Raw genomic sequence first — 15139 nt, 5'->3', positions numbered from 1 at the left:
CTTTTAATGATTTTTTAAATATAAATTCAGTTAATTAGCATGTAGTGTATTATTAGTTTCAGAGGTCGAGAGTTCAGCAGTTCACATAATACCCTGTGCTTACTGTATTACATGCCCTCCTTAATGTCCATCACCCCATTACCCCATTCCCCTGCCCCCCTCTCCTAAAACTTTTCAATTTATGTAAAAGCTCCTTTTTCTAAAGTGCATGCCACCACCCCCTCCCCCTCCACCCCACCTCCACCCAAGCACCCTGTCTAGACCCAACCATCGGGGCCGGCAGGGGCTGTGGCTGGGACACAAGGACACTCACTGAAGCAGCCCATCAGCGGGCCCACCGGGGAGCACGTCTGAAATGACAATTGACGTTTCTCCATTTTCAAAGTGGGGGTTGTCTCTGCCTCCAGACACTGCAATTCCAAATCCTCTTTTGGAATCCTGTTCATTGGAGTTAAAAGAAAAATTTTTTAAGAAATCCTTCTTCCGTAAGTGGCTCTTAGGATTTATTACAAGCACTCAATAAAAGAAAGGTCAGACCAATAACCAGAGACCGCTCAGGAACAGAGGTTTACAGAAACAAATGAGAAACGAAATAAAGCACCATCGTGGCTGGCTGACAGGTTTAGAAAGGGAAATTCCTTATCTAAAAGAAACAGTCTTGCGAAAAGCCATAAAAGATGGATAGTAAAGACTGGAGTTATCAGTAGAAGCTGGCAGGGGATGGGAAATAACATCTTCTGTCCACACCGGGATGTGCTTTTCAAATCACCAGTCATACTCTTCTCATATCCCGGCCTGAGCTGAGACCGCTTCGGTCATACCTGTACCTGTGCTAAAACCCCATTTTTGAAGTATACCTTTAACTTTCAAGTTAGGTGAACTGTGGTTTAACATAGGATGACCAAAAAAGTAAACGGATTTTAAAGATAAAGTAAATTCTGAAGATAAACTTGGTTTTAGGGCCTTCTGAGAGAGCAAAGCATTAAACTCCTTCCTGCATGAATAGAAGACAGAGAGTCTAGATGAATTACATCATGATTCGTCTAGAAATGTAGAACAGAGAACCCACTTAATACATAACCCTAACCCATTTCAGTGTTTAAAAAAGCTAAGCTCCCTGGGTACTTGGCTGGCTCAGTCAGTGGAACATGTGACTCTTAAACTTGGGGCTGTGAGTTCAAACTCCAGGTTGGGTGTAGGGATTACTTAAAAATAAAACCTTTAATAAAGCTAAGCTCCCTAGGTTTCATCCAGATGATATGGCTAAATGTGATTATAATTATAAATCAAGGTTGCTTATATAGACATGTACTCAGAGAATAAAACAAAGTCATGTCTTCCCACCCCCACCCCCACTATGGAAGATTTCCCACATGGGACCCACTGTGCCAACTAGAGACAAACAATTAGCAATACCAAACAGGCTAGCCGATTGTCCCTTAATTACGTGGCTTTGGATGGGGCAGCACCATCATCTGAGTAGCTGTTTTATACAGAGGTAGCTCCATCCCTATACTAGACCTAAAATGTTTCTCACCTTCGCCCCTGAAAGGGGCATGTGAAATGCTGGTGGCAGGGTGCAGAGAAAAGTCAGAAGAGGACTAAGGTTAAAAAGTAAAACTCAAGGGGGGAAACCAGGAGAAATGGTGTTATGTCACTGCTCCGAAAGTCTGGGCACCTAAGCACTGATCTGGGTTTTTTCCTACCAGGATTAAGCTAATTCATGTATACAGGAACTAACTTTTCACCAAAGTCAGGGTTTGAATAGTTCACAGTTCTAAGGAAAACTCTCCCTCTGAGGAACTTACAGTCCTTCTAGGAATTTACAGTCCAGAGCCTGGAGGGATTCAGAGGAGTACTAAGATCCCAGCAGAGCCCACAAAAGTCACAGGGATGCTGACCAGGGCAGCTGATGGAGGAAGACCTCAGGACTGGTCAGGTTAGCCCAGGCGCACACAGATCCCACACCAACTCTTGGTGGCTGTGCTTGTATCGAGTGGGACTAACACCTATCGTGCCTACCTAAGACTGCTGTCAGAAGAATAAAAAGGAACAGAGCCAACATTTATTAAGCAACCACTGTGTGCTGGACTCCATGTACAAAAGCTGTTTGTATGACCTCATTTACTCAAGAGGAGCAGTAGCTGTGAAATAACTCATAATTGAGTGAAATACATTTATTTCTGATACTACTACTTTCAATCCCATGGGCAAGAGGGGAGGATTTAAAAATCTGATTAAGTCAGCACCTCTTAATATGATCATGAGTTGGGCAAGGAATAGACAGCCCATGTCTCCTGACTGCTAAACCAATGTTCCAAAATTCAGTTTGGACTTCATGTTACAATTACACTGATAAAAGTTGGGGTACCTGGAGCACCTGGGTGGCTCAGATGGTTAAGCACCTGCCTTCAGCTCAGGTCATGATCCTGGAGTCCTGGGATGGAACTGTGTCAGGCTCCCTGCTTAGTGGGATCTCCTTCTCCCTCTCCCTCTCCCTGCTCCAACCCCTGCTTGTGTGTGTGCTCTCCCTCCCGCCCTCAAATGAATAACTTAAAAAAAAAAATTGGGGTGCCTGGGTGGCTCACTCAGTGAAGCATTTGCCTCCAGCTCTGGTCATGATCCCAGGGTCCTGGGATTGAGTCCTGCTTTGGGCTCTCTGCTCAGCAGGGATCTTTTCCCTCTCCCTCTGCCTGCTGTCCCCCCCCCCCGCTTGTGTGCACTCTCTGTCAAATAAATGAATAAAAATCTTAAAAAAAAAGTTACAAAAGTTGTAGAAGCTACCTCAACATCCTTAAGCAGTACAGGTTATTTCCATTTCTCCCCTCCTTTTCTCTCTTTGTTCCATAACCTGTTTTGTCTGGGGATAAGTGAATGCACTAAACAACCTCTATGATTTTCTAGGACACAGACCCTAACCAAAAAATCGTAATGTGCAAATCTTTTTGATAATGTAGTAATTACTGCCAGCTACAATGCATCATCCACCTTAAGGGGGAAAAACTATGCTTGGGCAAAAATGAGTAAGATCCATGACCTACGAACTCAAGGACACGACTGTAGCATGTACTGTACAGCACCCACCTTTTGTAGGGTCACCGTGTACTGTTCCCATATCAGTTCTTCCATGCCTGGAGCCTGTTTTAAAACAGTAAGACCAATTTGATTAAAACCACAAACATTTCAATGCTAGAAATAAAGCTAGAAATGAGAATGTCTCAATATAAAGTCCAGTTCCTACATTCCACAAACCAAAAAGACATGGTAGTTTTTAGGAACACCGTATTACCTATTTTCACACTCCTTCAGTCAAATGGCAGTCTTAATAATACTGGAAAATTAGTGAAATACATAATAAGAGATACATAAATATTAAGTGTTGAGTTTTACTATCACCACTCCAAAACAATCATTATAAAATCCCTCAAAAAAAAGAAATCTAGAGTTTCTTTCTTTTTTTTTTTTTTTTTTTTTTTTTATTAAGACATATTTACTTGAGGGAGAGAGCCAGCATACAGAGACAGAGGCAGGGGAATAGGCAGAGGGAAGGGGAGAAAGGGAGAAGAAGAGAGAATCCCAAGGAGACTCTGCTGAGTGCAAAACCCAACTCGGGGCTCAATCTCATGACCCTGATATCATGATCTGAGCTGAAATCAGCAATTGGACACTTAACCCACTACACTACCCAGGTACCCTGAAATCTAGAGTTTCAAACATATATGTGTTTTTAAAGATTTATTTATTATTTGAGATAGAGAGAGAGCGCGCACATATACAAGAGGTGGGGAGGGATGAGCAAAGGGAGAGAAAATCTGAAGCCGACTCAACTGAGTGCAGAGCCCAAGCTGGATCTTACAACTCTGAGATCATGATCTGAGCCAAAACCAAGAGTCAAACAGTTATTTTTATTTTATTTTATTTTATTTTATTTTATTTTAATTTTTTTAACCACTGTTCCCTTCCTTCCTGTCAAGGGTGATCTCTTAGGCAAATTTTACACATTTTTATGTCTAAAGGAATCCCTAGCCTTCTCAAAGAGTGCCCAATTGGGTAACCTCTTATCCATCAATATTGCTGGATGTGAAAGATGAAAATGCCTGCATAAATTGACGGAGGCTTCGGTTTCTGACAATATTCCAAAACAGATGTCCAGGAAAGCCTGAAAATGGGTAGCGATCAGTTGAAAAATACTAATAATAATCCGTTAAATGCAGGCTGACTTTGAAGAGAAATCCTTAAAGTAGAAATACCAAGAAAGCTCAAAGCCAGAGAGATAAACCAGCACTGAAACAGGCATTTAAACAGGAGGCCAGGAAGAGAGATAAAATGTAGGACCCAAACAGGGTGGAGATTAGATCGGACTGGATGCAGTAGGGGAAAAAATATCATTAGGCTTATGGAGATGGCAGGGACCCATGCCTTGCTCATCCTTGACTCTGAGCAGAGTGGAAATAACTAAAAATACCTCCCTAGAGAATTCCTATCAACACACCTGTACTCAAACAAGTTTAGTACTACAATCCTTTTTTTTTTTTTTTAAGATTTTATTTATTTATTTGTCAGAGAGATAGCAAGAGTACAGGCAGGCAGAGCGGCAGGCAGAGGCAGAGGGAGAAGCAGGCTCCCTGCGGAGCAAGGAGCCCAATGTGGGACTTGATGCCAGGATGCTGGGATCACGACCTGATGCAAAGGCAGCCGCTTAACTGACTGAGCCACCCAGGCATACCAGGACTACAATTCTTAATACAAATGCGGCCACACCTCCTCAGAACACACTCAAAGTAGTTTTGCATGATAGTGCCATACAGGTACACAGAGGCAAATGCAAATTCTCTCCAAGGAACATACCAAAACACAGGTTTCAGAGAATCCCCCAGGTAAGTATCTGAGAACCATGAGTTCACAATTTGAATGCATACACACATAACAAGTTACCGTGAGTGACAGCTGAAAGAAAAAGAAAACTGCAGAGTCAAAGACTGTAAATATTGGAAAGATCAGTCACAGACTCAGAGATGTAGGTACAATATGAAGTTATCATAAGAAATTAAAAGGAGACAGGGTGTCTGGGTGGCTTAGTCAGTTAAGTATCTGCCTTTGGCTAAGGTCATGATCTTGGGGTCTTGGGATTCAGCCCTGCATTGGGCTCTCTGCTCTGCAGGAAGTCTGCCTCTCTCTCTCTCTCTCTCAATTAAATAAAATCTTTTTAAAAAAATTGTTTAGACACATAAATCAATGAAACAGAATAGAGAACCCAGAAGTGCACCCTCAACTCTGTCTATGGTCAACTAACCATCGACAAAGCAGGAAAGAATACCCAACAGAAAAAAGACAGTCTCTTCAACAAATGGTGTTGGGAAAACTGGACAGCCACATGCAGAAGAATGAAACTGGACCATTTCCTTACACCATACACAAAAATAGACTCAAAATGGATGAAAAAACCTAAATGCAAGACAGGAATCCATCAAAATCCCAGAGGAGAACACAGGCAGCAATCTCTGTGACCTCGGCTACAGAAACTTCTTGCTAGACACATCTCCAAAGGCAAAGGAAACAAAGGCAAAAAATAAACTATTGGGACTTCATCAAGATAAAAAGCTTCTGCACAGCAAAGGAAACAGTGGACAAAACCAAAAGACCAAAAGACAAGGAACAGAATGGGAGAAGATCTTTGCAAATGTCTTATCAGATAAAGGGCTAGTATCCAAAAAGTTACAAAGAACTTCTCAAACTCAATACCCAAAGAACAAATAATCTAACCAAGAAATGGGTAGAAGACATTTCTCCAAAAAAGATGTACAAATGGCCAACAGACACATGAAAAAATGTTCAACATCACTCAGCATCGGGGAAAAACAGATCAAAACCAAAATGACATATGACCTCACACCAGTCAGAATGGCTAAAATTAACAAGTCAGGAAATGACAAATGTCAGTGAGGATGTGGAGAAAGGGGAACCCTCTTACACTGTTGGCGGGAACGCAAGCTGGTGCAGCCACTCTGGAAAACAGTAGTATGGAGGTTCCTCAGAGAGTTGAAAATAGAGCTACCCTGCAACCCAGTAATTACATTACTAGACATTTATTCCAAAGATATAAATGTCGTGATCCAAAGGGGCATCTGCACCCTAATGTTTATAGCAGCAAAGTCCACAATAGCCAAACTGTAGAAAGAACAGAGATGTCCATCGAAAGATGAATGTATAAAGAAGAGGTGGTTATACAAACACACACACACACACACACACACACACACACACACACACAATGGAATATTACCCGGTCATCAAAAAATGAAAAATTGCCATTTGCACCGATGTGGATGAACTAGAGGGTATTACGCTAAAGGAAATAAGTCAATCAGAGAAAGAGAGTTATCATATGATCTCACTGATATGTGAAATTTAAGAAACAGAACAGATGAATATAGGAGAAGGGAAGAAAAAATAAAACAAGACAAAATCAGAAAGGGAAATAAACCATACCAGACTCTTAACCATAGGAAACAAAATGAAGGTTGTGAGGGGAGGAAACAGTGGAAAAGAGGTAACTGGGTGATAGACATTAAGAAGGGCATGTGATATAAACACTAGGTTTTAAGACTGATGAATCACTGACCTCTACCTCTGAAACTAATAATACATTATATGTTAATTAACTAAATTTAAATTTAAAAATTGAATTTTAAAAAAATTATTTAAAAAGAAATTAAAAGGGGAAAGTGGAAGTGTACTGAAAGAAAAACATCAAAAATGATCAAGCACATCTGGGATGGAAAAAGCAAACAAAACTTTAGAAATAAAAATATGTAGGGCGCCTGGGTGGCTCAGTGGGTTAAAGCTCTGCCTTCAGCTCAGGTCATGGTCCCAGGGTCCTGGGATCGAGGCCCCTATCGGGCTCTCTGCTCAGCAGGGAGCCTGCTTCCTCCTCTCTCTCCGACTGCCTCTCTGCCTACTTGTGATCTCTCTCTCTGTCAAATAAATAAATAAAATCTTTAAAAAAAAGAAAAAGAAATAAAAATATGTAATTGAAATGGGGTAAAGAATGGAGTGAACCACATACTACACACAGGTGAAGACAATAAATGGAAGACAGGTATGAAGAAATTACCCAGAACACAGCAAAAAGTATTTAAAAAGTGTGATATCCTAAAGAAAAGTTAAGATCAAGGAAGTCTTACAATGTGTCTAGTTAGATTTCCTGAAGGAGATGTTAAAGGGTATGGGAGAAATATACTCAAAGAGATAATGGCTCTTCCAGAATTGAAGATTTTTCAGGTTCAAGAAGCCTAACACATCACAGGCAGGGTAAATGGGGAGAGATGGGGAGAAAAACCCTTTTAAATACATGATAATCCCAAAGCAGAAAAAAAATGTAAAGACTTGAGAACACCTAGACAAGAGATATTACCTATAAAAAAAACAATTAGAATAACAGCTGACTTTTTAAAAAAGATTTTATTTATTTATTTAAGAGAGAGAGAGCATGTGCTCACAAGGATGGGGTTGGGCAGAGGGAGAAGGAAACTCCCAGCTGAGCAGGGAGCCCACGGCGGGCTATCCTAGGACCCTGGGATCATGACCTGAATGAAAGGCAGACGCTTAACCAACTGAGCCACCCAGGCGCCCCTAACAGTGGACTTCTAAACAGCAATGATGGAAGCCCAAAGTCAACAGAATAATATTTTAAAAACAATACATGTTGATTTAAAGGGCAGAAAAGACATGTTTTAAAAAATAAAAACTGGGAATGATTATTACTCTAGACCAGCAATAAAACAATTTCTAAAGAATAGTTGGGAAAAAAGGACCATAACACCAGAAGTAAGGCCCAAGATGCAAGAAGGAATGTAAGTGAACCTGAACCCCCGGCTATATGCAATTATAATAATATTGTGCCGTTTTTTAGAGTTAAACAAGATGGAACCAAAGCAGTGGGCAACACTGCATGTAAATCCAGAAGACGTTAACGTAATTAGATTACTCTAAATGTTTTATTCAGGAGCAGAGTTAAACTGCTGATTAATTTTGAACTTCACTGAGTTAAATCTACTTGTTAAGTTTTCTGGGGTAACCAGTCCAGGAATACTTATAGTAAGTACATAACTTCCAACATGGCAGAGGGAAAAATTAAACAAACAACAAAAAAGTCAATCCATAAAAGGCAAAAGGGGAAATCTGGAAAAAACAGCATAAATATAAAACATAAACTAGAATATAGAAGAGTATAGAAAAGTAATCACAATAAATATAGGCAGACCGTCAGGATGGATTAAAAACAAGAAGGTCCAACTGTGTTTACTTATTTTTTTTTTTTTTCGAGAAAGAGTGTGAGTGTGAGTGAACAGGTAGGGGTGGGAGCAGAGAAAAGGTGAGTGAGAAGAACCATAAGCAGGCTCCATGCCCAATCTGAAGCCCAAGGCCAGGCTCAACCCCATGACCCTGATACCATGACCTGAGCCGAAATCAAGTCAGACGCTTAACTGACTAAGCCACCCAGGTATCCCCAGCTATGTTTTTTAATAAAGAATTTCTAGGGGCACCTGGTGGCTCAGGATCCTGGGATGGAGGCCCACATCAGACTCTGCTTAGCAGGGAGCCTGCTTCCTCCTCTCTGTCTCTCTGCCTGCCTCTCTGCCTCCTTGTGATCTCTGTCTGTCAAATAAATAAATAAAATCTTTTAAAAAATGTTTTCCAAAACATAAGGACACAAAGAAATATAATTATATAAATAAAAGGCCTTACTATATTTATATACAAATGAAAATAATTTAAGAAAAACTAGTTGTTTCATATTAATTTTTTTTCTCAATAAAATCTGCCATTCCTGCACTGATACTAATATGAGAGAGAGAAAAGAACTGAAAATGTCCAGATGCAGTGCTGCTTTTTTCCTGGTTAAGAAACTCTCTGAAATGGGGAGAACACAGCATAACATAAAAGGCAATTCTATCAACTGATCTATGGGAGCCCATCATTTGTTCCCTTTGGCAAAGGGGAGTTAGAAAAAAGCAATTTTGTTTGTACAGAAGGTAAACCAGCCTACTCTTGAGTAGCTATAACTGATGACTCAAAGTGAGAGGAAATAATCTCCTTCAGCTCACCCTCTCACTATGCATTCACTTTTAGGACATTTCCATGGCTAATACCAACTAGCTCCAAGAGATCAGAATTCTTAGATTAAAAACTAGAATTTAAAAAATCACCTCTAGGGTTAAAAAGAAAATACAAATTGTCTGAGGAACAGGAGAGAACTAGAATATATGCCACGGGACACCTGAGACCAGCTGCTATGGGACAGGGATGGGGTGGGTGGGAGCAGCATCCCAAAAGGGGTGATGTTTAGATTAAGTGAAGGCACATCCACACAGTGAAACAGGCAAACATTCAGAAAAGATTATCTAAATTAGGTAAATCTCCTCCAATTATTTAAGTTTGTTCACCAAGACCACTGTCAACTGGAAGAAAATGAAAGTGGATTTTCAGATAAGATTTTTATATCTCACTCACTCCTAGTACAGTGGTTAGTGCAGAGGAGGCACTCAGAAAGGTTTCCTTCTCATAAACCAAGAAGTGGATACACTGTCCATTCAACAGCTGTTAATACGATTAAGACACGATTTCTTTTTTTTTAATAATTTTTAATTTTTTAATTAACATATAATGTATTATTAGCCCCAGCAGTACAGGTCTGTGAATCACCAGGTTTACACACTTCACAGCGCTCACCATAGCACATACCCTCCCCAGTGTCCATAACCCAATCACCCTCTCCCTAGCCCCCTTCCCCCAGCAACCTTCAGTTTGTTTTGTGAGATTAAGAGTCTCTTATGGTTTGTCTCCCTCCTGATCCCATCTTGTTTCATTATTCCTTTCCTACCCCCCAAACCCCCCATGTTGCCTCTCAACTTCCTCATATCAGGGAGATCATATGATAATGGTCTTTCTCTGATTGACTTATTTTGCTCAGCATAATACCTTCTAGTTCCATCCACATTGTCACAAATGGCGTGATTTCAGCTCTTTTGATGGCTGCATAGTATTCCATTATATAGATACACACACACACACACACACACACACACACACACACACATACACATATACACCACATCTTCTTTATCCATTCCTCTGTTGATAGACATCTAGGTTCTTTCCAAAGTTTGGCTATTGTGGACACTGCTGCTATAAACATTTGGGTGCACATGCCCCTTCGGATCACTACGTTTGTATCTTTAGGGTAAATACCCAGTAGTGCAATTGCTGGGTCATAGGGTAGCTCTATTTTCAACTTTTTGAGGAACCTCCATGATGTTTTCCAGAGTGGCTGCACCAGCTTGCATTCCCACCAACAGTGTAGGAGGGTTCCCCTTTCTCCGCATCCTCACAAGACACAGATTTCTACTAGCAAGTTTTCCTAAAGAAAATTTTCTTTTCCTTTTTTTTTTAAGATTTTATTTATTTGAGAGAGAGCAAGAGTGAGAGTGAGAGCACAAGCAGGATGAAGGGCAGAAGAAGAAGCAGACTCCCTGCTGAGCAGGGAGCCCAAGGCAGCTGGATCCCAGGACCCCAGGATCCTGACCTGAGCTGAAGACACTTAACCAACTGAGGCCCCCTAAAGGAAATTTTCTATTACAGTTGGTGGCACCCTGCTTCTGGGACAGCACTCCTGAACTGGTGAGGCTGGGAACTCGGCCCTTGTGATCTGGTGTTCTAGGAGTGCTTCATCACTGTCCCTCTGGAATGCTCTGGTCTCTGTCTAACATATGCCAGTATAACACAAGTTTTCCGAGATTAAACTTTTCTATTAAAAAAAAAAAAAGTTTCCTTAAAAGGAAATAGGAAGCAGAAACCTAGTTGATCAAAACTAATCATCTCTTTCCATTTCCACAGAACACCTCCTTAACTCCCCGACACCTTCAGATTTCACCGTGGCCTTAATCAGTCACCTACCAACTAGAAATGAACTTCACTAGCAGGCATGCTCCCCAAATTCATCTTCTCAGTGCCTGGCGCTACCTTAAAGCTGGCAAATTTCAACAAAGTGAATTAATCTGGAAGTTGGGGTAAAATAAATACAGATGCCATCTCTTCTCTGAATATAGCTATATCCCTACATGTTAAGAAAAAACATCATAGAGGGTCGCCTGGGTGGCTCAGTGGGTTAAGTCTCTGCTTTCTGCTCGGATCATGATCTTGGGGTCCTGGGATCGAGCCCCGCATCAGGCTCTCTGCTCAGTGGGGAGCCTGCTTCCCCACCCCCTCTCTGCCTACTTGTGATCTCTGTCTGTCCAATAAATAGATATAATCTTAAAAAAAAAAAAAAGAAAGAAAGAAAAAACATCACAGAGCACCCTCTCCAAAAGACTTATCTAAAAATCATCAGGAAAGAACTAACCAATACCATGACAATCACCCCTAGGACCGGGCAATGCTATGGAGCAGGAGGGAGCACAACGTCCAAAAAGGAAGTGATATTTGGGTTAAGTGAATCAACACAATGAAATGCACAGGCACTGAAAATATTTAACTTCCACCAATTTTTTTAAACTCTTTGTCATGAATACTCTGTTTTCAATTAAAGAGAGAAAGAGCTAGTTGGTTTTGTATTTTTAGGTCTGTCTGTTCTTGGTGGAAGGGGTGGAAGATAAATTGGTATAAACCTTGTATAAGCAGATAGGAAAGAGGTAGGAACAATACCAAAAAATGTTAAGTTTCCCCAGGAGCTGTCGTATGGCAGAGAATATTTTTATAAGAGCACATTACTTTTAGAATACTTTTTTTTAAAGATTTTAATTTATTTGAGAAAGAGAGGGAGAGAAAGCACAAGCAGACGGAGCTGCAAGTAGAGGAGGAAGTAGGCTCCCCACTGAGCAAGGAGCCTGATGTGGGATTTGATCCCAGGACCCTGGGATTGTGACCTGAGTCAAAGGCAGACACTTAACGCACTGAGCCACTCAGGCGTCCCAAGAATAAATTTTTATTTTTAAAATAAAAACAGCAAATTCTCTTTTTAAAGTTTTGGATTTAAAATTTGTTATCATTCAGCCAAATTAAACAAAACTTTATTTTTTAAATGTTTCCCAAGTAGAATGAACCTGGCTTTTTGAAATTCACTATTCCTCCATAATGAGATTATATTATCTATGTATTCCTATGTTGCCCATAGGAGTAATTTTCTTTTTAAGATTTTTTTATTTATTTATTTGGGAGAATGAGAGAGAACAGAGGGAGTTAGAACCCAAGTTGGGGGGGAGGGGCAGAGGCAGAGGGAGCAGCAGACCCCCAGCTCAGCAGGGAGCCCAGGTTGGTCTCTTCCTGAGATCATGACCTGAGCCAGAGGCAGATGCTTAATGGACCCACCAAGGCACCCTTGCCCACAGGAATAATTTAAATTAGATTGATCAGAAAGAGAATTAAACCCCTATTCCTACCACTACCATCCCAAAAGGACTGAATTAAAGTTTTCACCAATCATACTTTGCCAGGTACCCAAAGAGTTCACCAACTTGTATAAAATGATCAGTTTATAAATGGCTTCTTCTTTACCTAGGGTTAGTGGGCTGTGACATAAACCATTAAGTACTTAAACATAATATTAAAAGAACATATGTTCTGTTACAATAAGTGATGAATCTAAAATCTTATTTTTTAAAGATTAGGAAACTGAAGTAAAAATACATCTTAACAGCTCTTTTGAAAACTATTAAAATGTACTGTAACTGTGTACATTAGCCCACAGAACCATGACTTTTTATGAAGGTCTCAGAGCAAACCCTTAATTCACTCACTTACTTAGTCATTCATTCATTCACTCAAAAATATTTATGAAGCACCCACTATGTACCAAGCATGTGATTTGTGGCCCTTCTGATACACTGGCAAATAAAACAAAACAAAACAAAACAAAACAAGACAAAACACCAGAGCCCATGGAGTGTTTACCAACCACAGTGTACCCAAACAGAAAATCACTGAGTGTCTTCCCTGCTTATCTATATAAATAACCTTTTGGGAAACAAAGAGCACCCCACACAGTCACACATTCCTCAGAACATCATCTCTGGGTATATCCCCCAGGGACAGGCTGCCGGCACAGCAGCTTAACTGAGGGCTTCAGCTCCTGCCTTGCAAACTGGGCCACTGGGCTTGGGCCCCACCCAACTGTGCTGGGCTGCGCACAGATCCCAGAACTGCTATCAATATCCAGACTCCCTCTGCATGAAAGCCAGTGAGCTGTTGCTTAGCTCTAAGGAGCTTTACATACAGGGCCCCAGGAAGAGCTCACAGGTATCAGAGCCAAAGACACACGTACTCCATGATTTCTCTCCTGGGCAAAGGCCTGAGAGGAAGGTATGAATTAAGTGACAAGGATACACACACAGAGTATTCACAGCAGCAACATTCTCAACAGCCAAAACCTGCAAGCGACCCAAATATCTATTAAGAGCAGAATAGACAAATAAATCATCATATATTATTAAAATGCAATATTACACTATAATGAAAACAAATCAGAGCCCCAGAATGTTGAGTGAAGAACATCCTAGAAGAATGTGCAAAGCCAGATGCCATTTTTATATCGTTCAGAAAGCAAACAGTGTTTCACAATGTGAACGTGTTCAACACTGCACTACACACTCAAGAACAGTTAAGATGCTGGGGCGCCTGGATGGCTCACTCGGTTAAGCGTCTGCCTTTGGCTCAGGTCATAATACCAGAGTCCCAGGACTGGGCCCCGTATGGGGCTTCTGGCTCAACAGAGAGCCTGCTTCTCCCCCCGCCCCTCACCCTGCTCATGCTCACTCTCTCTCAAATAAATATTTAAAAATAAGAAAATTAAATAAAACAGAGAACAGTTAAGATGCTGAGTTTTATTTTCTGTGGGTATTTTTTTTAACCACAATAAAGAAAGAGCAAGAAAACTAATATTTTCTGTAGGGATGTTTTGTTTAGGGATGCCTGTGTGTATGTGTGCAGTAAAACTATGACCAAAAAAAAAGCAAGGGAATGAAAACCACAAACTTCAGGATGAAGGGAGCTGGGGAAGAGGCAGAGAGAGAAAGCCTCTCATGAGGCTCCATGGATGGGTGTGTATGATAGGCTCAAGGTCACAAGTATTACGTAATTCTTTATGTGCACCAAACATTTTATAAGTTCAAAACCGGGGTGGGAGGGCATATGAGTGAATTTCAAGGTGCACCTGATTCCTAGACAAGGGACCTTATACCAAATATTTTTTAAGCCCAGACTCTACAAAGTAAAAGGACAGAACAAAGTGTGATCACTCGACTGGAAAAGGGAAAGACAGGGTGGTGGTAATAATCTGAAAAATGGACGGAAGGCCCATGAGGGAGAGATCATTTAGCTCGGTGGGAGCAGCAGGGGGCACAACTCCCAGGTCTCCTTCCCACCCCAGTCAACACCCCACACACCAGAAGCATCTTCTTCAGTGTACTGCTCCCAGCCCCTCCTCACTTCCACTTTCATGTAAACTGTATTAATTGTAATTATATATTATAATTATATAATATAATATCATATATCATATATATTATTATATATAATATATTACATATAATATATTATGTATGTAATATATAATATAATATCATATAATTATATATGATATTATAATGAGTCATTCCTAGACAATGTGGAAAGTTAAAGGGAGCTAATTTTCTACAATAAATAAAAAACTGTGTTTAACACACAGTATTTACATAAAGAATGAAGAGAAAGGAACAAAGACAAATAGTTCAATTTGATATGTCTTTTAAAAAATATCCTCAAGTTGTTTTTTCCCTCTGAAATATCTTGGCCAAACAGGTAAAATCCTACATTTTACATAAACATGTTAAAAACCAACTAGAGGACAGATAACTAGAAGTCTTCACTGCTTCTACTCCCCCAACAGGCAACTTTGAGGCTTTCTGTCCACAAAGTGCTGTTTCCCGGAGATAGAAGCCATAGCTAAAGCTAAAGATTATTCATACTCAGCCCGTAAGAAGCTACCTGATAAAAACCGCAAGCCATAAAGATAAACACTCATATATTACAGTGGTACTTACTGTTCTGAGTCTAAAAGGAAAATAGAACATGTGAGAAACTGTTTCCTATACTTTCAGAACCTAGC

At 40.4% G+C, this 15139-nt stretch overlaps 1 protein-coding gene across 8 annotated transcripts in view; it reads right to left on the bottom strand.

The window, feature by feature from the left end:
* TJP2 (tight junction protein 2) overlaps positions 1-15139 on the bottom strand; it is a 92795-nt gene that overhangs the window by 31778 nt on the left and 45878 nt on the right. For all 8 annotated transcript variants that reach the window (XM_032866577.1, XM_032866573.1, XM_032866574.1 and 5 more), the window contains 2 exons: positions 3085-3138; positions 314-438 (listed from right to left, as the gene is read on the bottom strand). In XM_032866577.1, the coding sequence (XP_032722468.1) occupies positions 314-438; positions 3085-3129 (170 nt within the window). In that variant the 5' untranslated portion in view covers positions 3130-3138. The remainder of the gene's footprint in view (positions 1-313; positions 439-3084; positions 3139-15139) is intronic.

This window comes from Lontra canadensis, unplaced genomic scaffold (genome assembly GCF_010015895.1).
Source record: "Lontra canadensis isolate GAN:19392208 unplaced genomic scaffold, GSC_riverotter_1.0 scaffold31, whole genome shotgun sequence".
NCBI lineage: Eukaryota > Metazoa > Chordata > Mammalia > Carnivora > Mustelidae > Lontra > Lontra canadensis.
This window is presented reverse-complemented; position numbering and strand designations above follow the sequence as displayed.